Source organism: Tympanuchus pallidicinctus, unplaced genomic scaffold, assembly GCF_026119805.1.
Source record: "Tympanuchus pallidicinctus isolate F22 unplaced genomic scaffold, pur_lepc_1.0 scaffold59, whole genome shotgun sequence".
Lineage (NCBI taxonomy): Eukaryota > Metazoa > Chordata > Aves > Galliformes > Phasianidae > Tympanuchus > Tympanuchus pallidicinctus.
In genome coordinates, this window is record NW_026294779.1 from 209,958 (window position 1) to 237,011 (window position 27,054).

Below are 27,054 nucleotides of genomic sequence, written 5' to 3' on the forward strand. Positions count from 1 at the left end.
TTCGCGCCTGCGCCTTGCGCTGCCCCCCCCCCCCCCCCCTTTCCCCTCAGCGATGCGATTCGCTCCCGGCCTGCCCCGCGGCAAAGATGGCGGCCGCCTGCGCTTTGGCGGGGGGAGCAAGGCGGGCCATGAAGTAACGGAGCCGTTCCGCCCGACCCGGCCCTACACAGAGCTGCCCTTCCCAGTGTGCGCTGCCCTGAGATCAAGCTTCTTTTAAAGCACCAAAGTCCCTCCCCCCCTCCTGCCCCCAGTCGGCGCTGTTCCAAACCCTGCCAGAAACACACACACAAACTGAAGGCGGCTTCAGCTTTTACAAAAAAAGTTTATTATGTAAATATAGGATGTGGGCTAAGTCCCCGTCTCCTACTCTGCTTTACAAACACCAAGTGCTCCTCCTGCCCCACACCGACCCCGTGGTGCCCCCCACACCTCCCAGGCCGTCGTACCTCGGGCTCCTGAGGGGTCAAAAACAACTTTTAAAAACAATTTCTCCCCCTCTGCTCCAAAACAATTCTTTCCAGAGGAGCTCAGAGACCCTACAGCGCAGCCGGGCGGCAGCCAGCAGGTTTGCACCGGCACCTCCAGGAGCTGAATGTATCCAGGAAACAAATGTTAACTGATTCGTTTTAAAAAATATTTCTTTAATCATACTCGCTGTACTGCGGAGAGAGCGGAGGGGAGGAAGGGTTCGTCCAAGTTCCCACGAGGTATTGTTCTCAAACCAAGAGGGGTGCCGGGGCAGCAGCACCCTCAGTCTGTGGATTCCAGCACGGACTCGCTCAGAGCCAGGTCCCAGTAGTGCTCTGCTCCGTGCTTTTTAAAGTGCTCCCGTGCCATGTTTTCAGTGGGGCACTGCTTGAATTTCATTTCGCCAAAGCTGCGATCCTTTGCTGTGCCCTGGAAGAGAAAAGGGATTCATTTCAAGAAGTCTCTGGGAGAAAGTAGCTGAAATAAAACTGAACGACTCGGGGGAACCTGAGAATAAATGTTTTTACAGGTTAGCAATCAATTAACCTGACTGTTGCAGAAGCATGGGTTACCAGCGTCCACTCTGTGCTGTGTAATTCTGTTATAGTTTAAGAAATGGTTACAGCTTCAGTCAGACCAGTAGATTTCCATTTCACACAAAGCTGCAGAACGTCAGCCATTCTGTCAGGCAGGGTCAACCCGTGCCTTGCCTAAGCCCCCCGAACTCCCAGCAAACCAGAACTGCCACTCACCTCCCAAACCAGAGAGCATTTGTTTGTTTTCTTAACAGACTCCTCATCAGACTCGTCATCATCTGGAAAAACAACAACAAGAAATTCTAGCCCTGCAGAATCCCCCACCACTGCTCCACCAGTCCAATGGCTACAACACGATCTGTTACCACCTCCTTCCCCACAGGGTCTTACACTTACCCTCTCCCTTGGTGTTTGATGTTTGTTCATCCCATTTTATTCGATGAAGCATAAGACGTTTGAATTTCTTCTGTGCTTTTGGGCCTGGGGAGAATTGAGACTCACATTCACACAGTTCCATAACCTTCGTGCTTTAGGAGATTTTAAAAGGCAGCAGAACAACACCCACAAACACCCAGCTAAGCCTTTCAGAGCATGCTCAGCTGATCAGACACAAGCAGAGCACAGCCAGGCCCTTCCAGCCAAACTGTGAGTAACTGCATTGGACTCTGAATGGATGCAATGATTTAAATCGAATGCATTTTCCATCAACATCAAACGTACTGTTTTTTTCCAGGCTTACAGTGCTCTCCTCTGTGCTCAGTACTAGCACCGTTAAAACCATAATGAAGGCAGTTTCAAAGTGCCTCCTCACTTCCTTGTTCTTCCGCAACCCTCTGGCTGTTATTTTCACACGCTGGTGATTTTTGCAAAAGCAAACTTTTGAACATTATGCTGTGACCAAAACCTGCCTCAGAAATCCTCACCTCCTTCTACCACGACCACGTTGACATCTTTGTGTAGCACCACCACGCCTGTTAAGTACAGCTGGCCAGCATTCGCCTCGATTTTGAATTTTTTTGCTGGATTGCTCAAGTTTCTGACCCTAAGGACAGGATAAAAAACAGCTGTTTGTGAGAACAGAGCTATTGTTCAAGATCTTGAAATTCATTTCTGCACATCAATCTGTCAGGTAGGCTAAAGGACGCTCCTCTTCACGGCATGTGTTTCTACAGAGCATTTCGTGGGCCATTTACAAACTGACCTAAGTACAAACATCCATCAGGAGCACGCATCCCAGCACTCACCTATACACAGCTATGTGAACTCCCTGTGAAACATCTTCTTTCAGCTTTTTAATCTTCTTTGCTTTTCGTTGCTCTGCTGTCAGTTTCCTTGCGGCATTTGCTTCTTCGTGAGCTCTGGATACAAAAAGACACAGCAATAAGCGAAAACACAGCCTACAGTTTACCTGTTACCACATTGAAACAGATCCTTAAGTACAGAATGGGTCCAAAAGAGCTCCAAATTCTACCCAGATTCCTCAATTGAGCACACGGGCTCTTTTAATTCAGCCACCAGTCCAATTCTTCCCTAAACGTGTTAATTGATAACAACCATCCTGTCAATCATCATCACAGTAGGAAACTCATTTAACACAGGGCACAAAGCCAATTTCCAATGCCAAAAATTGATCACTCAGACCCAAATCCCCACTCGGGGCCTTGAGAGGTTCATTCAAGACAGTAGAAATAAACTGCAAGAGCAGCGCACACAAACACACATACAAATCAAACTGCTCTTGCTTTGCTACATCAGTTCTGGAACTTTCTTCTCTAGGAACAAATGCAGCACCACCACAAAGTCCATCCAGAAAAGACAAACAAACAAAAAATCAGCACAGCGTGCCACCTACTTCTGTCTCTTTGCCATCTGTGCTCTAACATGAGCTTCGACTTTTGTTGGGTCCTGAACAGCTTCCGTCCCCAGTACTCGCATCAAGTTTGAAATTCTTACTGTAAGGAAGATGAGAGAACTGCCATATTTCACAGCAACACCCAGCATGGTCACAGGCTCACATGCACTCCTGCTGCAATTCCCAACCACGTTCACAGCTTGACAGCTAACGGCCTGCAGCAGCCCAGCTCTGCACGCTGCAGCTGTTTCTTCTCACCTTTGGGCTCTGGAGGTGGCATCAGGCCCAGCCTGACTTTCTCCTGCAGCTCCTTCTGGGCTTCTCTCCGAGTCTGTCGCCGTAACTTCTTCTGCTCTTTCTTAGTTAAATAAACACCCAAGGTCACTGGTGTGTCACTGTCCACTGCAAAGAGAAACAAGGCAAGAGAAAAACAAACGTTATGCCAGCTTTCTGAAAACTGGGCAGAGAGGCTCCCTTCCAATTCTGGCTGCTTTTGCAGAGCTTTCATATTTATTTTCATATGATCTCTTTACCTCACAGGGATAAGAGACACAGCGATAACTACAGCTTGGGGCAAGCGTGCTGGTTCACCTTGCCAAGTGTCAACACTCTGGAGTATTTTGTACCTAGTCAACCAAATTGGGCAAAGTCTGAGACCAGAGTGCTACAGGGCAGTACCTGGTGGGTTAAGCTGTGCTGGGTGCTCCACGAGGTTTGTGATTCCAAAGTATTCATCTTTTTTTGAAGACGTTCCGCCTTTTCTAGAAAGGAGAGAGTTGGGCATCATTGCAAACCTCCCAGCCTGGATTCTTGCATTCCCTTAAACACAAGCCATGGAAAAAAAATAACACTTCCCTTGGACAAATCACGGCAGGTATTCGACATGCACAAACCTCTACCCAAAGCATAAAACAGAGGCATGCAGCACAGACGTGTTCCCCAGTGGAATATCCACACACATTTCACTTAGGAGACAGGCTTGCCACAACTCCAATGAGATTTGTGAGTCAACTGCACTTGTGCTTGAGAAAGCACAACCAACCTGGGGCCAAAGCATCGCCCTGACCGCCAGGCAGCCAGCTGCTCAGTGCCTGCAGGAACGCTGTCTCCAAAAAAGAAGGGCAGCTGCCTACCAACACCCTTGGAGAGACCTGGGAGCAAACCCAGAGCCTGCCTGTATCTCAGGGACCGCGACAGAATTCAATAGCACAAGCAGATGTGCCCAGCCTGATTTGCCACACTGCTCCACAGAGCCCCGTATGATCCCCAAGAAACTCCCAGTTTCCTCCTGCAGGAGACCAATCAAAGCCTGGTACACAAAACACTTACAGATCAAGGCCGTTAGGGATGATGTACGAGTCCCACCACTCAATCTCTGGGATCTCCCCTTCTTTCAGCTCCTTTTTAGGGGTAATGAGAGCCAACTTGGTAGAAGTGTGTATCCCTGTCTTTCTGGCGGCCTGAGAGATCTCTGCCTGCAGCTTTTCTAGTTGAGCCTGAGAACAAGGAGAGGAAAGTGGCACATAAAAGTCATTCTGAAATAGCACAACTTCAGGAAAAGCACAGTATGTAGGCATCTCCTCATCTGCAAATGTATATGCTTAAATCTGAAGCAAACCGCAGAGGAAACCTCACAAAACAAGATGATGAATCCAGTGCTTTTTCTAACAAACTTGCTACAAACTTGGTGCTATTACTGAGCCTTCTTGGAGCACGGAACGATCCCCAAATAATGCCTCTCTGGGCATCACCTCCCTGGGATTTCCTGTCTAATGAAGCTCTTCTCTCCCATTTTCCTCACAAATCCGGGCAGTTTACCAAGACACTTTGAAACCTGCACCTCTAAGGTGATCACTTCTGTAGAAGGATGACTTGGCCACAGAACTATCTATTCCCTTCAGAATTTTTCAATCCTTTATCAAAAAAGCCAACAAAGCAGAACAACAAACCATCAGATTTTGTCTTTTGTCAAGTGAGGAAGCGCCCTCCACAAATACATTCTCATTTGGAAGTCTGCATTTTCAATATGAACGATGTTGACAGAAAAAGCAACGTGTGATTTTACCAAAAAGCTTCTTCCTCAAGTGAACACAGCTCCCTTCACATCCCAGGAGAGGAGAATCAACTCCCATCCTGAACCAAACCCTCATTTCTGTGCTGTCAGTTAGCATGGCAAGACCTCAAATACCTTCGTTCGCAACCTCTGGGCAATTTTCTCAAATTTGCCTTTTTCATGGAACTTAAAGGTGCGTTTCTGACGCTGGGCTGGGGTTATGGAGACCCGGGGGTCAAAGTAAGTGTTGGATTCCATATCTTCCGAGGGCTTTTCTTTAAGCTGTTGTTTGAACTGCTCTCTCTTCACAGCTCTGATGTTTGCTTTTAGGGTTGGCATGCGGTGAGTCAATTCAATCTCTTTACCAGTCGCATCAACAGTTCGGCCTTGTTCATCCAAGATCAGTGGCGTAGGCTTTGTCTGATCCTTCAATTCCACTTTCCTGGTGGCAAAACAAACACATTCAAGTGTGATTATAGCATTGATTCAAGGGAATTGACAACCATATTCCCACCGTGAGCACCAGACCCATAACTTGTGAAAATTCTGTGAATGGCTTCCTTGTACTGCTCAGCTCTCAGCTTTATATGGCCAGAAAGGAGCCGAATCTCATGTACAGAAGTTGAGTGTTTCTCAGGGAAGGAGTGACCTCCATTTCATCTCCGTAACACATTCCTTCCTTCAGCAGCCACTAAAGAGCTGCTACAACTGATGATGCTCAGGGGAAACCCTTTGGCTACGCCCTCTCTTAACACTCTGGAACCTCCACTGTCAGGATTAGCGTTCAGAACAACAGCAGCTACTCACGGCGGTGCGATCCCCATGGCGTGCAGATTGGCCAGCCCCACCATGTTGGCATTGCCAATAAGCCCTGGTTTCAAGGCCAGCTGAGCCTGAATTCGGGCCTGCAGCTCGGCAGCTTTCCTGGCCTTCTCAATGGCATCGTTCATGAAGGTTGCTGCCTGGGAGGGCTGGATCGTGTTGCCGATGGGGAGCCGTTCCGACTGGGATGAAGAAGAAATTTTTGGCTGTTGACAGAGAAATGACTTTTGTTACACAGCTGTTCTGATACCCCCAACACAGGTCAACACATCATAGCTGCGTGCTACAAAGCAGCCTGCTAACTCCAGCAGCTACCTGTGGTGTTGGAGGACTGATGAAGCTCAGCTGCTTTTTCCTCTCTTCGATCTGCCGGGTGGCTGCTTCCATCATCTGTTTGATCTGTGGAAACAAAATTGGATGGTGAATTTTTCTCCACTTTACTGGAAGGAGAGAAAGGATCACCAGCACCCTTTCACACTGCTTTACAGCTGCAAATGAGCTCAAGCCAGCTTAATGAGAATAGAACCGTATCAAGCTACTTTAACTGATGACTGCCAGCTGTAGTGAAGGAATCTAACAGTGCAGGCACTGTCTGCTAAGACTTTCTCCTCTTGGTTACTGCAGGTTATAAGAGAATATCCAAACTTTCACCACTTGAAGACTCCATGTTGTCATTAGCCCAGTGCACAAGAGGCAGTGAGCTCTGTGAAAAGAACATGGGCAGCAACTGCAGCAAACAAAGGATGGCCAAAAGCAGCTTGCCATCTGCTTGCACAGCTTGTGGATCCGGAGAAAACAAACATTACACTGTATCAGGATTCAAGATCTCAGCGCTGTTCTGGAGGCAGAGCTGATTTAACACAGCCCAGTCAGACTGACCTGCAGCTTGGTCAGCATTCCAGGGCTTTCTGATGGCGGGCCTGGAATAACCTCAGGCTCATCCTCAACCTCCTCAAATCGTGGTATGCGCCGTTTCTTGACACCAGAAGATTCTTTGGATACCTCAGAGTCATCACCAAACACATCCTGGGGTAAAAGGAGAGAAAAACAAAGCTGATTAAAAGCTAAGAATTTCCATTGTGAACGCTGTTTCAGGACAAGAAAGCACCATGAGAATTAAATCCAGCACTGAAAGGTCAGCACTGCACTGTGAGTTTGCAGGGAGGCACTCACAGGCTGCCCTAACTGGTAGTCCCACATCAAGCCTGTGCCCTGGTTCCTCACAAGAGAAGCATCGATGAAGATCCATCCAGCAGCTTAAAGGACAGCAGGCCCTCCAGGGATACGCCTGTGTAAAAGCCACCACTGCTTTCTTTGGTGGTCATGGGATTTTTGGAATTGAGGAGATGCAAGATCTCACTCAGTTACTCAGAGAGATGGAGAAAGCCTGCACAAAAGTTAGTGTGACCAGGCCCTAAGGGTGCCTGTATCTTCAGTCAACTTCAGAGGGGGTGAAAATGAAAGCTGCTCCATCCTATTGTGTTCTGACCAAAGGGAGAACAGAATCCCAGGCCCTGGAGGCAGGGACATACCTGCAGCATTTCCTCACAGCCTGACCCAGCAGGCTCCGGCTCTGAGCCAGATGCTGAGATGCTTTTAAGAAGCACAGCTCAGAGAGCAAGTGAGGCACTGATCACATCATGGACTCACATCAGGTGTCCATCTCCCAAAACAAAAGTGTGCTTCACATAGAGCTCCGTGCCTGGGGAACTGGGGAAACGTGCCACTCAAGGGCTCCCCAGCTCGTGTGTTGGTGTCATAGATTTCATTTGGTCAGTGCCTGTTTAGTGAAGGCCAACTGGATTTGTCCATGCAATTGTGTTCCTGTACTGTGTGTGAGAGCATTATTGGAAATAAAAATATACAAACCGGTTGCAAGCGTTAGTTGAAATCCCTTCTTCACTATAATGGTTCATATTCTACAAGGACACATCCTCATCCAGACACAGGTACTTCTTGGAAAACCTACAAGTTCAAGAGAAAGGACTTGCCCATAGTATAAAGTGTGTAAACCATTACGTTTTAGTTCCTGAAACTTCCCAAGCAATGACCTACCCCACAAGAGTTAACCAAAGAGAGAGAAGGAAGGCCAGCCAGAATGCTGAAGACAGCTAATATGACCAAGTAAGTAGCATCCTGAATTCATTCACTTCCTGATGCTACAGAGCTAAGTGTGTTAGTATAAATTCAACTCTGAAACCTGCAGTGGTGGTGGGAAAAGTCATTCTACACAGGATCAGGATCTGACAGCCTCACTCAACCACGTCGCTCTACAGCCGCGTGAGGACAGATCTTGAGGAAGGATCTCCAAGATGCAATTCCAGAGACAGAGGTTGATGAGAAGGCAGGCCGGATGCCTGTCTCCATACCAGGAGCCAAGAGATGAGGACAGCTCTGCTCTGCTGCAGCCCAGGCCTGCTTTGGGTCAGTTCAGAAGCCAAGAACACCATCAAGCATCTGCGGTCACGGAGGACACCCACACAGATGCTGCACTGGAGAAAAGTCACCAACCCCACACCCAGCCACATCCCTGCCTCCGTGTGCAGCGTGAGACAGAGCGCCAGGCTGCAGCGGGACGCCGCTCCTCCCCTCCCTCCGTTCTGCAGTGCACCGGCCACAGGAAGGTGAGAGGACAAGACAGAGAGGACAAGACAGTGGGAAGCCAGGTGCAATAACGGGTAATTCTGAATTTCACTTCTGAAGAAGCGTGGGATCTGTGCGTGTCAGCAGTGCCACAGGATGGTACGAATCTCCCTGCGACGCCGCGGCCTGAGGTCTGACCGCCACAGGGTACCACGCAGCAACGCAGCGCGTGATGTTTCTCTCTGCCGCCTCCACAAGAGGGCAAAAGCAAAAGCATGGAGGGGGCACAGCTGGGAGAAAACAGCCGAGCCAAAATCTGGCTTTCTAGTGGCAGTGTTGCATGACAAGTGCGTGTGCTGGGCTAAAACCCAAATTGAAGTGGAACCACAGAACAGAAATATTTGGTAGACGCTTATTGGCACCGCTGTTCTGATCAAGAAAGCTGCATAAAGCTGTAGTCCTTTAAGCTACAACATTCACTGGGACACCCGAAATCCAGACCTCTGCAGATCACTAAATGAAGTTGCACTGCTGCTGCTCAGGCTGCATTGAAACAGGCAGAATGGAAACTGCTTAAACACACTGCTCCTTAAAGGATGAATGTATCTGAGGTCTGCAGGAGGCCCTTCTCTGGCAGGTATTAAAACCTCCTCCAGAGAGAGAAAAAGCAACAGTTTCTAATAGCAAATGGGGAGCGAAGGCAGCTGTTTCCCCAACATGTCTGAGGAGGGAAAAACTGAAATCTGAAAAGGATTACTGTAGATAACTGAGGTTAGGTGCCGACTAAACAAACTTACAGAGCAATACAGTTTACCATAACATAGGAACCTCAGAAAAAAAAAAGTCAAAGGAAACTTACTTTGTAAGCAGGGAGCAGCATGTAGAGAAGCCACTTTTAAACTCAGTATGCGAGTGATGAAAAAAATGGATTTCCAGAAGGTGGCCAGTAAAGTCTTCAAGAGAACAAAGGAGGTGAAAACAGGTTTGGATGCACGAGCCTTCCCCATCCCAGACAAGTGTTAGGTGGGAGAAACACCAGAGAGCTTCTACATCCCTGCTGTAATCAACCTTGTGCTAAGGTGAGGGAAAAGAGGTTGCCAACAATTGCCCTCTGTGGATTCCAGATGGAAAAGAGAAGGAAAACCCATCAGATCACTCACCACAGAAAGACCCATTCACTTGCAAAAGGGCACCATCCAGTGGCAGACTGAAATAGGCTCCTCAGAGCAAGAAGAGGAACAAGAAGTTACTGTGAGGTGGGACAACTCTGCCCCAGGTTGTCAAGAGTCAGTACTGCCAAGTGCAACAGTGGTGAGTAGGAGAGGAAGCAGAGATGGAGCCCTGCTGTCTGAGTTACTTTGTTGACGAGCCTAGCAGAGATTGTTAAAGAAACCTAAAGCCCAGGCTTCCGCCTTGGACACCACCAAGGACAGCATTCAGCTTCCTCATCAGAAGGTAAAGAGAACTGAAAGGTAAAGGCTCACACACTTCATCATGGAGAAGGGTCTTTTCTCTTGAACTTTAAGCATTACAAGATGTACCTCTCTGGAAGAGGAAAGTGTGACAGAGTACCAGTGCTGCCTCCAAAGCCACCAAACAACAGAAAACCACAATCAATAATCAGTCCTTGGCTCACCTTTAGCTCTCGCTTTCGATTCCGGTCACTGTTGGATTTTGAGTGCCTGGAGCTTCGCCCTTCCTCCACTGCTTCAAAGAGTTTGTCCACAAATCGCAGCGTGGAATCATCGAGAAAGGGCTTGAGATGGTCTGGGAAAGAAGAGGAGTTGTGTCAGTGGCAGAATTCGCTGCTCAGGATGAGTGGGAGAGCACAGAACTCACAGAGCCTTCTGCAGAGCCACAGAAAACTTTTAAAATGCAGCTTCAACCCAATTAATGCAGTGGAAACTGCAACCAGGGCTCAGGAAGCCTCTGGGATCTGCAGATGCTGACATCTGGAGTTAAGAAAAAGGGCAACAAAAGGACATCCTGCAGTAAGGAGTTTAAACTCGCTGTACTGGAGTCCAGACTTCCACTAGATAAAAAAAATAAGCACAAAACAAAACAAACAAACAAAAAACCAACAGAGATTAAATTGTAATTTTAAATTCCTTTCAGTGAAAAAATAGATTTTAAATTCATTTTATCCCTTTCTGCAGTACATCCCAAAGCTTCTGAACTTGTCTCACCTGCATGTACTTACCTCTGCCTCATCGAGGCTGTCACATTATCCCTATCACTGTGCAAAAAGGTGCACGTGAGCTCCAGGGTTTGGTTAGCTTTGGTTCTAAGCATAAAAGCTTGTGTTGAACGAATCTGCCTTCAGATCTACACGCATGGCATCCACCTCCCAAACACTGACAGCCTCGAGTGGCAACGAAACCACAACCTGCCATGCAGCTGAGCACCAGCAGCACAAGCTCAGCCTCTCTGAGATGGAGGGAAAGAGCTTAAACTTGGTCTGAGGCTGCTTCAAACACAACGCAGTGACTAGAAATGGGTGATGCCAACACAGGCTCTTTCATTTCAGTACGTAATCCATTTCTTGTGTGTATGCTGTATAGGTTTCCTTCTGCCAAAGGGCCTGACTGCTTCTAACACAAGCTCAGGGTTGTGTGACATACCAGCTGCCTTCTTCTTGTCCATGCCCTTCCCAACGCAGTTCAGTGCTGCAGTGACCACAGTGGGCTCGGAGAAACCCAGCACTCTCTTCACTGTCTTCTCGATCCATGGTTTCAGCTCATCCAATTCCCTTTTGGAGAGCGACATTGCTGCTGGTAGCTGATCTCAGTTATCTTGCTTGTACCTGTGAAGAAAGCAAACGAGACAACCAGAGTTCAACAAAACAAAGATTGTTGGTATTTTGGTGCATTAAAGACAGAGCCTGAAGCTGGTGAAAACTCCTAGAGGTTATTTTCACTCCCTGATTTTTAAAACAAGCGCTAAAATTACGTGAGCAACACAGAGGTCTCAGGAGAACAGACAAGATGCAGCTTCCAACTGCGAGAAGAGAAACTCTGCTCACAGGTTTTGTGCAGATGGCCACAGAGAAGTCCAGAACCTCCTGAACCCACCAGCACAAAACCACCCTTCCCTTAAGGGAGCTGGGAGAACGCAAGGCAAGCGTGTTCCAGTTGTTGTGAATCAGGACCCACTTCCACACACAGTTTTCTCACAAACACAAGGAGAAAAGCTTGGCCTTGGTGTTGCTTTGGCCCTTGCTTTCTCCTGCTAACACAGCCTGGAGCAGCCACACGCACACCAGCCCACTTACAGATGCTCCCCAAACCAGTTTCAGGAACTTTTCATGCACAGCACCTGCTAAGCAACGCCTCAAACACATACAGCAACATCTTGATGGGTCACCCACTGGTTCTTCCCATTCCCACGAGCTTCCCAAACAACTCTCAGCACATTCCCAGCTCCTTGCTGCAGGCTGCCTCCCTGTAACACCCAGGGAGAACTCAGCAATCTCATTGAGGTTTACTGGTTCCTAACCACCAGCACACCCCTGACTGCCTCTGTGTTTGCTGCTTAAATGAAGCAGCAGATCAGCAATGCTGCCCTTCCCTGTTGCCTCTTTTCGAGCCCAATTCCAAATCACAGATTCAAGACAATAATTTCTCACCATTAATCATTAGTAGTTCTTTAACATAAGCTGCAACAAAGCGGATGCAATAATGTTTAATTACTCAGCCAGGCACTAATCTGATTTGGAAACCAAGTCTCCTTTATCTGGAAACAGGAGAAAATCTTCTTAAGGAAATATGTTTGACCTTAACATTTCTTGCCCCCAGGAAAAACCTGGCAGAGCCTTTACCTTAACCTAGGGCTACTTAAAATGAGAGCTAACAGCACCTAAAACGCAGTTATCACTCCTAAAACTGAGAACAAAGATCCTGGATGTGGTAACAAAGCGCTTCTCAAGTTAGAGACTGAAAAACAGCCGAGAGAAGCAAACCTACAGGTCTGAAAGAGCAACAAAAGGGGTGAAGCTTCAGCTGGAGAGCTCCTAATGACCCGCAGGGAGGAGGTTGGACACACCTTGCAGTCCTGCATTTTTGACAGTGGGGATCACTGAGATACATAAAAAACAGCATCGGATACAGCCCAAAGGAACCTTGTTACAGCATTTCATCATTAAGTCCAGACTTGGAGGCACGTAATACTTCAGGGTGAAGTTAATTGAGAATCAAGACGCATCAAGATAAGTGATAACTACGACACAACAGCGCTGCTGATGCATCACAGCTTTCTGCACGCTTGCTCAGAAAGGCTAAACCGAATTAATTTGCATTTGGCTTAAACTTCGCATTCCTGTTCAACTCCTGCAATTCGTGAGGACCGAGGAAGAAAAGCAGCAGCTTCAATGGCATTTCCCGCCCCATCCCCCATCAGCACCAATCCCGCAGCCGTCAATGCTCGGAGCTCTGTGGGACTTCGAGGGCACGAGAAGCGCAGAAAACGGGCTGTAAACACCTACATGGAGGCACCCACCGACCCGAGCCCCTTCGGTGCTTCCCGAAACGCAGCTAACGTGAAACTGCCGCTCCCACAGCGCTGCGGCCACAACAAACGGAGCCGTTCGGTACCCCGCAGCTCCCACGCGCCCAAAGGGACCGCTGAAATTAACGGTTACGATGAACGTTTTGAATATAACCCAACCCCGCGGCGTTCGTTGCCTCAGCCCCACCCGCAGCCCCGGATTTGAGCGCACAAACTCGGCGCTCCCGGCCGGCTCCGGGCTAGGCGGAGGGGCCTCGCCTCGCTCTGCCACCGCGCGTCACGGCTGGGCCCCGGATTCCCTCACAGCCGTTCGGACGCGGCCTTCCCGCCCCGCTCCCCTCGGCCGCTGCCTTCCCGCCTCCCCCCGGTCCCTCACCGCGGCGGGGCGCGGCCCCCGCAGGCCCCGGCCCGAACGGCGATTGCGGGCCTGACGGCGACGGCACGTCGGGGCGGAAGCGGAAACGGCTGCGACGGAAGCGCTGCGCATGCGTGCCCGCCCGCCCGAGGGCTGCCGGGAAGGAAACGAAAGGAGGAAGTGAGGCCGCGCGCCTTCATCACGTGACACGGGAGCGCGGGAAACCGCCTGCGGAAAAAGAGGAGTGGTTCTGAAGGGCAGCGCTGCTGAAATGGAACCGGGGGTCCCCAGGGGTAAAAGCTGAACCAGCAGGGTGTGATTGCAGCTCGGAAAGCAAACGGGATCCTGGGCGCCATCAGCAGGGGGGGGCAGCAGGGACAGGGAGGCGATCGTCCCTCTGGGCTCTGCTCTCTGAGGCCCCGTCTGCAGCACCGCGTCCAGGGCTGGGGGTTCCCAGACAAGACAGGGAGCTGTGGGAGAGGAGCCAGAGGAGCCGCAGGGCTGAGCAGGGGCTGCAGCAGCTCCCTGCAAAGCCAGGCTGAGGGAGCTGGGCTCGTTCAGCATGGAGAAGAGGAGCCGGGGCTGAGCTGAGTGCAGCCTGCAGGGAGCCTGCAGCCAGGAGGGGAGGCAGCTCTTGGGCAGGGGAGATGAGAGCAGGGAACGGCTGGAAGCGGAGGGAGGGCAGCTGGAGGCTGGGGGTCAGGGAAGTTGTGTGCTGGGAGAGCGGTGAGGGGCTGAAGAGCTGCCCAGAGAGGCTGCGATGCCCCGTCCATCGCTGGAGGGCTTGGAGGCCAGGCTGGATGGGGCCCTGGGCAGCCTGGGCTGCTGTGAAACGTAGGGAGGTTGGCATGCAGTGTGGGGTTGGAGCTCCGTGATCATGGAGTCCCTTCCAAGCCTGGCCATTCTGTGATTCTGTGAAAAGGAGGGAAACAACCACAAGAGGGCGGATGAGGCCACCGGGACACATTGCTGCCCTGGCCAATTAACCTTACCTGCAATCCCTCCAACCCACCCCCATCCCTCTGACTGCAACACCCAAGCGTGGCTGAACCAGAACAGCTTTTATTAATAGATGCAGCGCCCAATGAACAGACAGCCATGCAGACAGATGGCCGCAGCTGTGCTAGCAGCCCAGCCAGGGGTCTGTGCGGCTCTTGCGGGAGAGGAAGGAGATTTTGCGTGCCATCTCAGTGTTGTAGACACGCCTGCACGCCTCGTAGGCCAAGCGCTGCCTCTTGCGGCACGGCTTCTCGTAGTAACGCCGCTGCTTCACCGACTCAATGATGCCGTCCTGCGAGAGGATCCTGCGGGGAAGGGGACACCAGAGAACCGTGATCACATCTTCCTCCTCCCCTCCGCTGTGCCCTCGCTGCCACTTCCTGCACTGCCTGCAGCCCAGCTGCTTGTAACGTCCTGACAGCCTTTATCTCCCCTTTCACCGAACCCTGTGCCTGCTGAGCCTTTGCATTTCAAGATCAAAGCTCGCGTTGCTTATTGTCCCCCCTGCTCGCTCACCACATGAAACTCACTTCCTGCATTCTGCTACGAGACCCCAAAACAGCAGTGAGTGCTCTGGGAATTGTCCAGGGTGCACTTACCAGGAATTTGGGAACACCAGGAAGCCTGCAGAGTGCTCTAGAGCAAACTGGAGAGCTCTGGGTGTAATTTAGGGTGCTTAGGAGTACACAGAAGGGTCCCAAAAGGCCTGTAGGGCACAATGAAGCACTCTGGGAGCACTGTGAAGTGCCGTAGAGTACATTGGAGCTTTTGTCATAAATGTAAGCACATTGGGATGCCCCTGGGGCAGCACTTTTTGGACATAATCACCTGCCCTCAGCTTCAACGTACCCAGGAGCAGCAGGGCAGAGGATCGATGCATCACCCAGAGGGAGGTGAGACACCGGCCCGGCTGCCCTGTGGGAGTCTCCATCCCTGGAGGTGCCCAAGAACCAGAGATGGGACCCTTGTGCAGAGCAGCCAACACACATCAAAGGGCGGACCCGAGGGGGAGGAGGGGGGAAGGCTGTGAAGTCCCTTCTGCCCCAACCCCCTGCGATGCTCGGTGACCCCCTCCAGGGCCCAGCTGCAGCCCCTCACCTGCTCAGCGCCCCATAGGCCGCATCCACGTTGCCATTTTGCACCATGACGGTGCGGCCGATGAAACGGAGGTGATTCGCCATGGTCGAGGGGCTCCGCTGAAGGCCGGCACCGCCCCGGGATCTCCCCTGCCCCCAGGAACCACCGGGACCCCGCGAAACCGCGACGCCACCACTCACCTCCGTGTGCCCCGGAACCGGAAATCAACACAGGGCTCTGGCCGAGGGGCGGGGCTTAACCCAAGGGGGCGTGGTTAAGAGGAAAGCAGGGCTTAACCAGAGGGGGCGTGGTTAAGAGGAAAGGGGCGGGGCTTGTGACACGAGTCGATGGGGGCGTGGCGTGAATGAAGGGGGCGGGGCCACGGGAGAGGCTCCGCCTCCGGGTATCCCTATGGGGTCCTGGGTAGGGGTCACCGTGTGGGGCTGGGATCAGCACCAGGGGATCCTGGGACCGGGGGAGACATCGGGCTTGGGGGTTGTGGGGTCCAAAGGACACCGGGCCCAGGAGGAGACACAAGGGGGAACACTGGCCCCCATGGGGGACATCAGAACGGGTCCAGGAGGGACGCTGCTCCAAGGGACAGTGGGTATGGACACAGCAGAACTGCAGATGACACAGGGTCCAGGGATGGCACCAGGCCGCAAGGTGACAGCAGCACCAGGGGGGCCATGGACCACTTAGGGGGAGGCATTGGATCCAAGGGAGAGCAGCCTCAGGGGACACAGGGCTCGGGGATGACATCAGAGCTCCAAATGGGGACACCAGCTTCAAAGAGGACAACAAATCCAGAGGACAGAGATCCCAGGGGGCATCATGACCCCTGGGTGGAGACGCCAGGTTTAGGGGACAGCAGCTTCAGGAGGGCCACTGGGCCACATGGCGGTGGGGGGGAACACTGGACGCAAGGGACACCAAGCCCAGGGGTGACACCAGGACCCAGATGGGGGCCAGGTTGAGGGGACACCAGGACCCAAGGAGACAAAACCCGCACCTCCTCACCCCCAAAACAGCCCCTCCACCCCCACGTCACACCCCCAGCGAGTACAGAGGACACCATCACAGCCCAGCCCAGCCGCTCCGCTGCCATTTATTGCTCCCACGGGGGGAACGCGTCGCGCCCCAAAACCCTGCGGGGAAGGCACGAGGCTGGGGGGTGGCTGTGCTGCTGCGGGGGGGCCTGCCCCCCACCCCCATCCTCCTGTCCCCTTGTGCCCCCCCCCGGCGTTGCAGCGAGGCCCCAAGGCACCGCGCTCAGGGTTGGAGGGGGGGGCGGCTCTGCTGCGTGTCTGTGGGGTTTGAGGGGGGGGGGGGAGAAGAGACCCCAAAAATCCACTTCGTTTGAGGTTGTTCTCGCAGTCCGGGGACGGGGCGCTGCCTCCTGCCCCCACTTTCAAAATAATAATAATAATAATTAAAAAAAAAAAAAAAAATCAAAGAAACAATTAAAAAATAAACCAGAAAAAAAAAAAAAAAAAAAAAAAAAAGGCCAAAAAAAAAACCAAACAAACCCAAAAACCAAAACGAAGAAGAAGAAGAGAATCCCGTGCTGGGGGACGGTCACACGTCGGGTGCTGCGGGGGGCGTGGGGGCCCCAGTCCGGGTGGGGAGGGGGCACTTGGGGTGTGTTGTCCCTGTTGGTGTCGTCTCTGATGTCCCCCCTGATGTCCCCGACGTGGCGCCATCCCCGTGTGCGCTGCGTCGGTCTCGGAGCAGCAGGAGGACCCCGACGGGATCGGGTTCAGGGCCGGCTTTAGGGGCGACGTGGGGGAACCAGACTTTGAGCATCACCTCCACCTGCAGCAGGGTCCCCAGGTAGCGTGCGCTGCGGGGCGGAGGGGGCCCCCGTCAGCCCCCAGCCCCACAAAGGAGCGTTTGGGGGCTGCGGACCCCCTGATGGAGAGGAGCTCCTCGGGGTGTTTGGGGTTTTTTTTTGGGGGGGGTACTCACCCCATTTCGGGTTTTTGCAGGACGCCGATAATCCGCTGGATTCTGTCCATGGCCACACTCTGCTGGAAGCTGCTGAGCCCTGTGGGGTGGGATCCCCCCCCGTGCCATAAATGCCCGTCCCATGGGGTGAATTTGGGGACACCGTGGGGACGGAGCTTCCTTCCATAAATCCCCATCCCATGGGGCAATGCTGAGGACACCGTGGGGACAGAACCACTGTGCCATAAATCCACGTCCCGTGAGGACAGGAACGTAGGGATGAGACCCCAGACCACAAATCTCAGCGCTACGGAAAGGTTTTGGAGTCACTGTAAAGGGGGCCACGGGGATGGAACCATTGTGCTGTAAGTCCCCATGGGGGGGGGGGGGGAGAGCATTGGGGACACTATGGGGATGTGGTGGAGGATCTCCCGTGCCATAAATCCCTACGCTGTGGTTCTGGGATCGCGGGGCACCCACCTTTGTCGTATCTCCCCATGCGCAGCCCATTGAGCAGCTCCGTCAGAGGGCGGATGAAACCCCGCAGCTCCCGGCACTGCAAGGAGGAGGAGGAGGAGGATGAAGACCACCACCCCTATGAGACCCCCAACACCCCCCCCTCCAAAAAGACACCCTGAAACCACCCTATCAGGAACACTCCAACCCACACCGCAACATTTCAGGGGTCAGCGCTGCTTTGTTTCATCCAAAAACTCACTTTTTGGGCAAAGAGGCGGTCGCCGTCACTGGGGGGGGTGGTGTTGTGCCGGGGACCCCCATCCCCATCCTTTGGCCGCTTCGCACCACGCAGCACTGGGGGCGGCTCCGGATCCCCCCCTGCCCTCCTCTTACGGCCCCGCTCAGACCGGGGAGGCGCTGGGGGGGCTCTGGGGAGGGTCTCAGTTCCAGTGCCATCACCAGAACTGGGGGAGCGCTGGGAAGGTTCCATGGGGTCACCTGGAAACGGGGAATGGGGAAATCAGCGTGGAAATGGGAATTCGCATCCTTTTATTTTGCCCTTCTTACAATTTGTTATTTATTTCACCTTCTTCGTCTTTTCTTCACCTTCTCTTCTTTTACGCTTTTTATCTTTTATTTTTTTTTTAAACCTTTTTTTTTTCTGTCGTTTTTCCATTCCTCTTTTATTTTTTATTATTATTATTTTTTTCATCATTTTCCCTTTCCCTGCCGAACGCTTCCAGTCCTCCCCCTCCAGCACCCCGCACCCCTTTTACCCCTATCTCCCCCTCCCCCTCCCCGGTTCCCGGTTCCCCTCCCCCGTACCGATACCCCCCACCCCCGCTCCCGCCGCCCCGCACCCACCCACCTGCCGGCGGCAGCCACTGCGGCGGGGCCGTGCCCGCCCGGTGCCGCTCTCCCCGTCCCTCCGTCCCCGTCCCGCTCCCGGTCGCGCTGTCCCGGCACCGGCGCCGGTTCCGCCCCGGCTGCGGCTGCCCCACGCGTACACGTGCGCGGCCGCACGTGCCTCCGCCGTCGCCCCGCCCCCTGCGCTCCCATTGGCTGCCGCACCCCTGGTAGTGGGCGGATCCGCCTCTCGCCGCCACGCCCCTTATACCTGATTGGCTGCTGCCGCCGCACGCCGTGCCCAATGCGGACGCTGCCCCGAGGCGATTGGTTGGGAGGGTGGGGCCGTGGCCACGCCCCTCCATGTGGCGAGGCGGCGGAGCGGCGCGACACAGCGCCCCCTACCGGGCGGCGGTCACAGCGCCGGGGTTGGCGGGGAGCGGGGCGGGTCTCGGTGGAACCGGGCCCAAGCTACGGGAGCCCCGGTGAGCGCAGATCCGCGGCCGCGTCCCGCCGGCAGTACGGTACGGAGCTCAGCACCGCCCACTTCCCGTTCAGCCAATGGGCGGCGGCTCCGCGCCGGCTCGCGGGCGGCTCAGCCAATGGGAGCGCGGCGTCGCCTCAGCGCCGTTACATAATGGAGTGCGGGGGGGACAGACGCGTGTGCGCCCACGTGGGGGCGGGGCGGGGCGGGCCGTGCGCGGGCGTGGGAACGCGCGTGGGGGGCGCGGGAACGCGCGCGGTGATGGGCGGGGCTCTGTCTGAGCCCCTCCCCTCCGTCCCCCCCTTGCGTTCCCCTCTGTATCCCCCACTGCTCCCCCACGACCTTCTGAGTGCCCCCCCGGTGCCGCCCAGTTCCCCACCAGCTGCCCCATAAGTGCCCTCCCGGTGCCTCCCAATGTGCCCCCCATGTGCCCCCCAAGTAGCGAGCCCCACACCTCCTCCAGCACAGAGAGCCCCCCAAGTCCCCACCACCCCCATAACGCTGACTCCCTACCCCTCAGTGCCCCAATGTCCCCTCTCCTTTCCCCACCCTTCCATCCCTGCAGGACCCCTCACCCTCCTCACCCTCTCCCCCCACTCCCAGCTCCCCTCCTCCATCCCTCCCCATCCCCATTCCTCCCTCCTCGGGGGCTGGGGGTGGGGGGAGGAATTCCCAGGGGGGTATTTAAGGCCGGGCAGCAGCACCCAGCAGCTCCCCCTGCCATGCTGCGTGCCCTCCTGCTGCTGGGGGCTCTGTGCCCTGCGCTGCCCGCTGGTGAGTGCCCCCCAATTGCCCATTTCTGCAGGAATTCACCCCGATTTGTAGCTCCCCCCATTGATGTCACCCTCCTCCCCGTGGCCATGGGGAAGGGTTGGGGGATCCCCTGGGTTGGGGGACCCCCCTCAAAGCCCTGTACCCCCCTCAAAGTCCCCCAACAGCTCTGCTTCCTTCACAGGTCCCCATTGGACGTATGAGGGTGAGTGGGGTCCATGCAGCAGCACTGGGGTGAGCCCCCCCCCCCCCCTCCCCCCGAGGCACCTCAATGGAACCCGGGGTCACCCCCACCCCAATTCTCCATTGCCCTCACTTTGAGCACTTCATTCCCATCCCAAATCCCCATTGCCCCCCTCCAGACACCTCAACGGAACCTGGGGTCACCCCAATTCCCCACTGCCCCCCTCTCCCCCTCCCAACACCTCACTGCAACCCAGGGTCCAACCCCAGCGTTGCCACAGAGTGGAGGGGTCCCCCTAAATGGGAAGGTGCTCAGTGGGCGACCAGGAGGCTGTCGGATGGGCAATAGGGCCCCCACAGCCCCCCCCCCCCCAATGCCAAGACCCCAATGGGCCCATTGTATTCCTTTACATAAGGCACAGAGCCCCGCTTCGGCTGCCAAATCCAATTAGGGTCCATCCACGGCCAAATCCCCGCTAAACCCCTCTGTGGGGATGGGGACCCCACGGGTGCCACTGCTGTGGGGTCAGCGCAGGTCGTCTGAGCGGCTGCCTTTGTCCCTGCTTCACCAGCTGGAAAAATGTCCCCAGATTAGTGGTGGCACCAGGCTGGGAACGTCACCGATGTCCCCAAGGGGCCGGATTTTAGGGGGGCAAAACAATGGCTTTTGGGGGAAAACAACAGCATTTAGGTCTACGTGGTGCTCCAGGCGCGTTATAGGGCTGGGGAGCGTTGTCCCTATGGATCCCCATGCTGTCACCTCACAGGTCCCCACGGGCAGCACCACTGGCCTGAGGGACACCCAGCATGCGGGGGCCGATCCCAATCCCCCATTGACATCGCAACGCAGCGGGTGCTGCCCGACCCCTCGCTGCCCCCCATCCGCCCCATGGGGTACGACCACCCCCTCGTCCCCACCTTCAGCCTCACCAACAACGGCCACACCGGTGAGATCGGGGTCTGGGGGAGGTGATGATGGGGGTCTCCGTGTCACAACCCCTCTCAGTCCCCCTCCCTCCACGGTGTTCCCTGCAGTGGTGCTGGCACTGCCACCCACCCTACATCTGGAGGGGCTGCCCCGAAGCTTTGCTGCTACACAGCTCCACTTCCATTGGGGTCACAGTGGTCACCCCGAGGGGGCTGAGCATCTCCTGGATGGGCGCCGGGCACCCGCAGAGGTATAAGGGGTGTGTTGGAATGGGTTTGGGTGTGGGAAATGGGCTCAGGAATGGGTATGGATGTGGGAAACTGTATGGGAACAGGAGTGGGAATGGGTTTGGGTGTGGGAAAAGGTATAGGAATGGGTAGAGGTGTGGGAAAAGGTATGGGAACTGGCACAGGAATGGGTCTGGGTGTGGGAAATGGTACAAGAACAGGTACAGGAACGTGTCCAAGTGAGGGAAACGGACACAGGAATGGGTCTGGATGCGGGGATCCACATGGGAATGGTGAGGGGTCTGGGAAACGGCATGGGAACGGTGTAGGAATGGGCCTGGGAAATGGGCACAGGGATGGGTGTGGGTGCAGGAATCAGCAAGGGAACGGGTAGGTGAAAGGGGAAAGGGAAAGCTGTGGGAAATGGCATGGGAATTGGTATGTGAATGAGTGCAAGCATGGGAAATGGGTGCAAGAATAGGTTTGGGTGCAAGAAGCAGCACGGATCCGGGCGTGGGGATGGGTGCAGGCGAGGGAATCGGGTGCACGAACAGATCCAGATGCAGAAATCAATACAGAACGGGCCCAGGACAGGGGCAGGGTGTGGGGCTGGGGGAAGGCGTGGGGCACAGGGCACGGCCGGGGGGGGTCCCAGCCCCACGGTGCTGCAGATGCACGTTGTGCACTACGACGCGGAGCGCTACGCCAACGCCAGTGAGGCGCAGCATCACACAGCCGGGCTGGCCGTGCTCGGCATCCTGCTGGAGGTACGGGGAGGGGGACGGGACACCCCCCAGCCACCCCCCATCCCGACAGCACGGCCTTGAGCCCCTCCTCATCCCCCTCCTCCCCCCAGGTTGGCGATGAACCCAACGCCGCCTACGCCAACATCCTGAACCATCTGGGCAGCGTCCGCTACGCCGGTGAGACGCCGCGCGAGCGAGAGGGCAGCGCATGGGAGACGAAGGGGAGGGTGCAGGCAGGGGGGAACCCCACGCTGCTGTCCCCCACAGGGCAGACAACGTCCATCCCCTCCTTCAGCGTGCAGGAGCTGCTGCCCGAGCGCCTGGACCGCTACTACCGCTACAATGGGTCCCTGACCACCCCACCGTGCTTGCAGAGCGTGCTCTGGACCGTTTTCCAGCAGCCCGTTTACATCAGCGCGGCTCAGGTAAAGCTTTGGGGCTTTTGGGGCTGTCAGGGTGAGGATGGAGGTCGCAGCCGCCCCGTTCCCGTTGCAGCTGGAGCAGCTGCAGGGCTCCCTGTACGCCACAGCGGTTGACGAGCCCTCAGCTGAGCGCCTGGAGGACAACTTTCGGGACCCCCAGGACCTCAACCAGCGTCCAGTGCTGGCGTCCTTCACCAGCAGTGAGAACTGAACTCTGGGACGGATGCAGGGGACCCCACAAAGGCCCTCAGAGCTCAGCGCTGGCTCTTCTCTTGCAGGTCCCCAGGGGTATTCAACAGGTAAAGCGCATCCGCGGCAGCTCTGGGGGGGTGGGGAGACCCCCTGCCTGCCCTGAGCCCTCTGTGGGGTCACGCAGGTGAAGTCATCGCCATCGTTTTCGGCACCGTCCTCGGCTGCCTCGGCCTCTTCCTCACTGTTCACTTTGTGAACAAACGGCTTCGGTGAGTGAGAGCCTCCCTTCTCCCCCCTGAGGAATCCTCACCACCAAAAGGAAGGGCTGGGGGGCACTGGGACCCCCCCCAAATCCTCACGGAGGGTCTCAGCCCATTCCTTTCTCCTGTAAGGCAGCGCCCGGAGGACACAGGAGCAGGACGTCGTTTTCAAGGCCTCCTCCCGGCGCGCGGCTTCAGATGAGAGCCACCGACCCTGAGCCAGGAAGGACCCCCCCCAGGAAGAGCGTGTGGGGCTCAGCCCTACAGAAGGAGCCCTGCTGGAAGTAAAGCCCCTTCCCAACCCCACAGCTGGCAGAGCAGGTTGCAGAGCACTGACCCCATTCCCCCCCCCCCCCCCCCCCCCGACTTCACCCCATCCCATAAAACCTCGGTGCCATGAACGCTCATCACTATTAAAAGGGTTTTACTCTGAATCAAAAAAATAATTTAAGACTCGTTCCCTCCCCCGATCACACAGCAGCTCCCAGACACTTGGAAGAAAACAATACAACAGAATGGGAGAGCAGCAAGCTGGGGAGGGCAGAGCAGCCCCCACCCCTCGCTGGTTACGGGGGGGGCTCTGTGGCCCCAAAATAACAGATATCATCCCAAAAACCAAAGGGGAATGGGAGCATGGGAGTGAACACTGGGGAGGGGGGTGGTCCCAGAGTCACAGCCCAGAGCCCCTCGCTGGGGAAGGTGAGGGAGGGGAGTCCTCTCCCATGCCTGGGGGGCACCACAGCAGCCCCAGGGGCACCTGGATCTTCTCCCAGCGCTCACCCTGCAGAGAGACCCTGTAAAAGACTAATGGAAAGTCATTAACAAAGCTAACGGGAGCGCTATGGCCAGGAGGTGCCCACGAGGCTACAGCATGGCACCACAGAAACTGCCCCAAAAGGTGCCCAGAGTGGGTGGCAGGGAAGGGATGGGACTGAGAGCAGAGTTTGTGCCGCAGCTCCAGGTCAGGGCAGGCGACAGGGTTTGCTCAGTGGGGCTGCAATGGGGCTGAGCTGAGCTCAGCAGAGCCGTCCAGGAGCTCCAGAGGAGCAAAGCTTCCCCAGGCTGCCCTGGCACCGCTTGGAGCCCCGCAGCCTCAGCGTAAGTGAAGGCAGCATTGAGAGCTCCCAGCTGCCAAAAACAGGGCACTTGGGTATGGAGGCGGCACAGGAAGGCAGGGCTGCCGTCGCTGCTCAGTCCTCAAAAGGCACCTGCAGTGCTGAGTACATCATCACTCTGCTGTCATCCTCCTGCTTGCCTGGGGAAAGAAAGGAAGAAGAGGGTGAGTGTTTCACAACACAGGGAGCAGGGCTGTTTGGGGGGGGAGGGGGGGGAGGGAGGCTTGCTTGTGGCTTGATGTAAGTCCCCCAAAAGCCAGGAGATGCAGCTGCTGCTTGGGGACAGACAGGCAGGTCCGGGTGACACCCATCCTCCCGCATCCCCTCAGCTGATGCTGCAGATGCCCAAAGCCCACAGACCTCCCTGCACTCTGGCAGCTGAGGCCTACCCACCAAAATGCCCACAGGGCACAGAGCCATACAAGATTCCGAGCTGGAAAGGACCCATAAGGATCACCGAGTCCAGCTCCCGGCTCCACACAAAAATCAGACCCCAAACAACCCCATTTGGCCACAGTGACACCCCCATATCGGGTGCCCCCTCCCTGCTCTGCCCACTTCTTACAGGAGAGGCACTTGAGGATGTTGTGGAAGGAGCCCCCAGCTGTGAAGAAGGCCCAGATGCCCATACAGAAGGTGATGATGTAAATGGGGACCAGGCTGGCCACATACCAGGGGTTCAGGAACGTCTGCAGAGACAGAGAACAGTTAGGAACGTCACCTCCTGCCAGCCACACCGGGCACCTGCAAGGCCCTTGTGAAATGGCTGCAGGGTGTGTGGAAGGGGGAGCCCCCCTGTTATGCAGCTGCCTCCCAACATGGCAGCGCTCTGTTAAGCCTGGCTAAAATTCCTGCCTGCAAGTTTCCCACCAAGGGCTTAGCAAATAATCCTCCAGCTGACCCGCAGCCCTCCACTAACCCTGCTTAAATCCCACGTCCCCAAGGCACAGAAGAACAGGCTGCCCTGGCCACGAGGTGCACAAAAGGGACGGGATTTGCCCCACGCCTCTGTGGCGGAGAGGGAGCCTGAGAGCCCAATGAGGGTCCCTGCAATCCCCTCGCTGCCCCCAGATGACGACGTCTGCTTTACTTGGGGGTCAGCTTGCGGTGCAGAGGCAGTCTGCTCCAGTGCACCAAACTCACCAGCCCCGACGTAACGAGGTGACTGACGACAACCAGCCCCAAGCACCAGTAACGGCGTCTTTCGCAGGCGTCGAAGAAAATCACTCCCCAGAAGGTGTGGAGCAAAACAACAGCCATGGTAAGGAATGCTGTGTGGAGAGAGTGACACAGAACCCCTCAGAGCCCCCCACGTCTCCCTGCTGAGGTGGGGCAGATCCAAGCCAGCCCCCAGCCTCACCCGAGGTGATGAAGTAGTACGGCGAGTCCCCATGGATCCCGACGATGCCCGGCCCGATGGAGTCTGCCAGGATATTAATGACTGAGAACACGCCACTGATGATGCCAAAGGACAGACCTGACACTGCAGAGGGGGACAAGGACATCAGGGCCGTGCTGTGCGCTGCGCCCGCCTGATGCCTGCTTGGTTCCGTGCTCACCGTACGCCATCTGCTTGAGAGAGATGGGCGACCGGCCGTCCTCGCTGATCGTCGCCAGGCCTTCGTCTGCTTTCCTGCTTGGGCAGAAGGGAAAGCGTGAGGAGGTGGGGAGAAACGGGGCCTGCGTGGGGATCTGCCCTGCAAAGGGAGCTGCGTCAGACAGGACGGGAAGTGGTGGTTATAAACAAGTTTGGAGTGAAGGAGAACAGCGCCAGTGCGGGATCTAAGGAGGAAGAAACTTGTGGATAAAAATCAGAGCTCAGCAGTGACCACAGCTACCAGAAAGTCACTCAGTACACAGCTTGAGAGGACCCAGGGTGAGGGAGCAGGGAGCGCTGCCCATCGACGGGCCCTTACTTGAGCAGCTTGAAGTAGGCAAATCTGAAAGCCTCCTGCAGCAGGACGGAGACAGCGGCCCCAAAGACAAGGAGGCCATACTGAAGTCTGGCATTGCCCTGGTCGCTGAGATGGACCGAAATGAACCAGATGAGAGAGGCCAGGAGCAGCGACACCAGCCAGAAAAACGCTCTGCAGAGAGAGAACAGGGAGCTGAGACAGGGAACCCCAGCAGCACTCAGGACCTGGAGGTTAAGGATCGTGCAGCTGTGACACGCTGAGCCATCAGCTGCTGCTGTGGTTTGTCTTGGCTCCAGGTCAGCACGGGAAGCTTTTGGTGGCAGAGTTTTTGCTGTTTGATCATTGCCATGTGAGACGTGACGATCTGCCCGAGGAAGCACACAGCTGAAAATCAAACAGACTGGGAGACCAAAAACCTTCCTTTCTCTCTCAGGGCCACATCAACCTTTTCTGCAGACAGCTGCTGCCCTAGGAAGCAGGGAAAGCCGTTCGGTTCTGCACCTCAGGAAGGCTCAATCGAGGGCCTGTCCTTGGACAGATGAGCACAGGGAGAAAGGCACGGCTCACTCCTGCCTCCTTCCCAGACAGAGAACCTTGCATGAAGCCATGGCAGCGGCAAAGCCCTGGCAGGAGCCGTGACCTGGGGACCAGCAGCACCCCGACAGACAACACCTCCCCTGGGGGATGGGGGGAGGAGGAAATTTGGGGGGGGGTCTTAAAGGGCTCTGCCACCAGACCTGTTCCATTAACACCACCAGGCCTGATAACAGGGCAGGTCGGAGCCAATCCAGGCTCCTGTATCCCACGGAGGGGAGGCTTTGCATCCCTGCTGTGTCCCCACCCGTCCCTCCACGCCCCTCCAAAGACCCCCAGAGCCACCAACACCCCCCAGCCCCTCTCCAACCCCACCCGACAGCACCTCGGACCCCCTCACGACCCCCCCAGCCCCCCAAAGGCCTTCCCACACCCACCTCAATGCGCCCTAAAGGCCCACTCGGCCCCCAACCCCCCCCCAGCAGGCCTTAAACCCCCCCCCCTTAAAGGCTCCCGGTCTCCAAAACGACCCCCGTGGCTCCCAGCAGCCCCCTAAGCGCCTCCCGACGGGCCTTAAAGCCCCCCCCCCCCCCAGGGTCATCTCTCACCCCGCCACCAGGATAATGACCCGCAGCGGTTCCGCCGCCACCGTCAGCAGCACGAGGGCGAGCGCGGGGCCGAAGGCGATCCCGGCACAACCGAAGAAGACGGCGGCCCCCATGGCGGCGGGGGGGGGGGAAGGGGAGGGGAGGGGGAAAGGAGGGGGCGGGGCGAGC

General features: G+C 55.7%; 5 protein-coding genes across 9 annotated transcripts; 1 reads left to right on the plus strand and 4 right to left on the minus strand.

The window, feature by feature from the left end:
* Positions 1–302: 302 nt before the first annotated feature.
* PRPF3 (pre-mRNA processing factor 3) lies at positions 303–13,317 on the minus strand. Of its 3 annotated transcripts, none has more exons than XM_052705499.1 (16): positions 13,194–13,317; positions 10,936–11,117; positions 9,951–10,081; positions 6,611–6,757; positions 6,047–6,130; positions 5,717–5,937; positions 5,045–5,351; positions 4,186–4,352; positions 3,535–3,617; positions 3,115–3,258; positions 2,857–2,956; positions 2,249–2,362; positions 1,928–2,046; positions 1,401–1,484; positions 1,221–1,282; positions 303–897 (listed from the first exon to the last, which is right to left on the minus strand). In XM_052705499.1, the coding sequence occupies exons 2-16, from the start codon at positions 11,078–11,080 to the stop codon at positions 751–753; spliced, it is 2,055 nt and encodes a 684-aa protein (XP_052561459.1). In that variant the 5' UTR covers positions 11,081–11,117; positions 13,194–13,317; the 3' UTR covers positions 303–750. The 3 variants fall into 3 exon arrangements, with proteins under 3 accessions (XP_052561459.1, XP_052561460.1, XP_052561461.1); XM_052705500.1 differs by lacking the exons at positions 10,936–11,117; positions 13,194–13,317 and adding exons at positions 7,601–7,696; positions 9,174–9,267 and having other exon boundaries at positions 9,951–10,064; XM_052705501.1 differs by lacking the exons at positions 10,936–11,117; positions 13,194–13,317 and adding an exon at positions 7,601–7,696 and having other exon boundaries at positions 9,951–10,062.
* A 901-nt stretch (positions 13,318–14,218) lies between these two features.
* MRPS21 (mitochondrial ribosomal protein S21) lies at positions 14,219–15,467 on the minus strand. The gene is made up of 2 exons (XM_052705463.1): positions 15,270–15,467; positions 14,219–14,476 (listed from the first exon to the last, which is right to left on the minus strand). The coding sequence occupies exons 1-2, from the start codon at positions 15,350–15,352 to the stop codon at positions 14,296–14,298; spliced, it is 264 nt and encodes an 87-aa protein (XP_052561423.1). The 5' UTR covers positions 15,353–15,467; the 3' UTR covers positions 14,219–14,295.
* Positions 15,468–16,340: 873 nt separating this feature from the next.
* On the minus strand, positions 16,341–18,629 carry CIART (circadian associated repressor of transcription). The gene is made up of 5 exons (XM_052705464.1): positions 18,523–18,629; positions 17,914–18,152; positions 17,676–17,751; positions 17,217–17,295; positions 16,341–17,091 (listed from the first exon to the last, which is right to left on the minus strand). The coding sequence occupies exons 2-5, from the start codon at positions 18,142–18,144 to the stop codon at positions 16,827–16,829; spliced, it is 651 nt and encodes a 216-aa protein (XP_052561424.1). The 5' UTR covers positions 18,145–18,152; positions 18,523–18,629; the 3' UTR covers positions 16,341–16,826.
* Positions 18,630–18,796: 167 nt separating this feature from the next.
* On the plus strand, positions 18,797–23,118 carry CA14 (carbonic anhydrase 14). Of its 2 annotated transcripts, none has more exons than XM_052705514.1 (11): positions 18,797–18,985; positions 19,940–19,960; positions 20,706–20,885; positions 20,974–21,116; positions 21,765–21,860; positions 21,950–22,016; positions 22,107–22,264; positions 22,335–22,461; positions 22,540–22,560; positions 22,638–22,722; positions 22,846–23,118. In XM_052705514.1, exons 1-11 carry the CDS (start codon positions 18,805–18,807, stop codon positions 22,913–22,915), a joined length of 1,149 nt encoding a protein of 382 aa, XP_052561474.1. In that variant the 5' UTR covers positions 18,797–18,804; the 3' UTR covers positions 22,916–23,118. The 2 variants fall into 2 exon arrangements, with proteins under 2 accessions (XP_052561474.1, XP_052561473.1); XM_052705513.1 differs by having other exon boundaries at positions 22,850–23,118.
* Positions 23,119–23,120: 2 nt separating this feature from the next.
* On the minus strand, positions 23,121–27,018 carry APH1A (aph-1 homolog A, gamma-secretase subunit). Of its 2 annotated transcripts, none has more exons than XM_052705517.1 (7): positions 26,887–27,018; positions 25,745–25,915; positions 25,388–25,461; positions 25,189–25,251; positions 24,972–25,099; positions 24,394–24,517; positions 23,121–23,968 (listed from the first exon to the last, which is right to left on the minus strand). In XM_052705517.1, the coding sequence occupies exons 1-7, from the start codon at positions 26,997–26,999 to the stop codon at positions 23,904–23,906; spliced, it is 738 nt and encodes a 245-aa protein (XP_052561477.1). In that variant the 5' UTR covers positions 27,000–27,018; the 3' UTR covers positions 23,121–23,903. The 2 variants fall into 2 exon arrangements, with proteins under 2 accessions (XP_052561477.1, XP_052561476.1); XM_052705516.1 differs by having other exon boundaries at positions 25,189–25,311.
* Between the last annotated feature and the right edge of the window lie 36 nt (positions 27,019–27,054).

Coding starts and splice junctions, on each gene's coding strand:
- PRPF3 (XM_052705499.1), bottom strand. CDS start 11,080: ATGTCGCTCTCCAAAAGGGAATTGGATGAGCTGAAACCATGGATCGAG. Junction 5,938..6,046: donor TCAGTCCTCCAACACCACAG/GTAGCTGCTGGA, acceptor CTCTGTCAACAG/CCAAAAATTTCTTCTTCATC. Junction 2,047..2,248: donor GTTCACATAGCTGTGTATAG/GTGAGTGCTGGG, acceptor TCCTGTCCTTAG/GGTCAGAAACTTGAGCAATC.
- MRPS21 (XM_052705463.1), bottom strand. CDS start 15,352: ATGGCGAATCACCTCCGTTTCATCGGCCGCACCGTCATGGTGCAAAAT. Junction 14,477..15,269: donor GCCTATGGGGCGCTGAGCAG/GTGAGGGGCTGC, acceptor CCTTCCCCGCAG/GATCCTCTCGCAGGACGGCA.
- CIART (XM_052705464.1), bottom strand. CDS start 18,144: ATGGAACCTTCCCAGCGCTCCCCCAGTTCTGGTGATGGCACTGGAACT. Junction 17,752..17,913: donor ACCGCCTCTTTGCCCAAAAA/GTGAGTTTTTGG, acceptor TCCTCCTTGCAG/TGCCGGGAGCTGCGGGGTTT. Junction 17,092..17,216: donor CTGCAAAAACCCGAAATGGG/GTGAGTACCCCC, acceptor TCCGCCCCGCAG/CGCACGCTACCTGGGGACCC.
- CA14 (XM_052705513.1), top strand. CDS start 18,805: ATGCGGACGCTGCCCCGAGGCGATTGGTTGGGAGGGTGGGGCCGTGGC. Junction 22,265..22,334: donor TTTACATCAGCGCGGCTCAG/GTAAAGCTTTGG, acceptor TTCCCGTTGCAG/CTGGAGCAGCTGCAGGGCTC. Junction 22,723..22,849: donor TTTGTGAACAAACGGCTTCG/GTGAGTGAGAGC, acceptor CCTGTAAGGCAG/CGCCCGGAGGACACAGGAGC.
- APH1A (XM_052705516.1), bottom strand. CDS start 26,999: ATGGGGGCCGCCGTCTTCTTCGGTTGTGCCGGGATCGCCTTCGGCCCC. Junction 25,462..25,744: donor GCCTACTTCAAGCTGCTCAA/GTAAGGGCCCGT, acceptor CTGCCCAAGCAG/GAAAGCAGACGAAGGCCTGG. Junction 25,100..25,188: donor GTACTACTTCATCACCTCGG/GTGAGGCTGGGG, acceptor CTCTCCACACAG/CATTCCTTACCATGGCTGTT.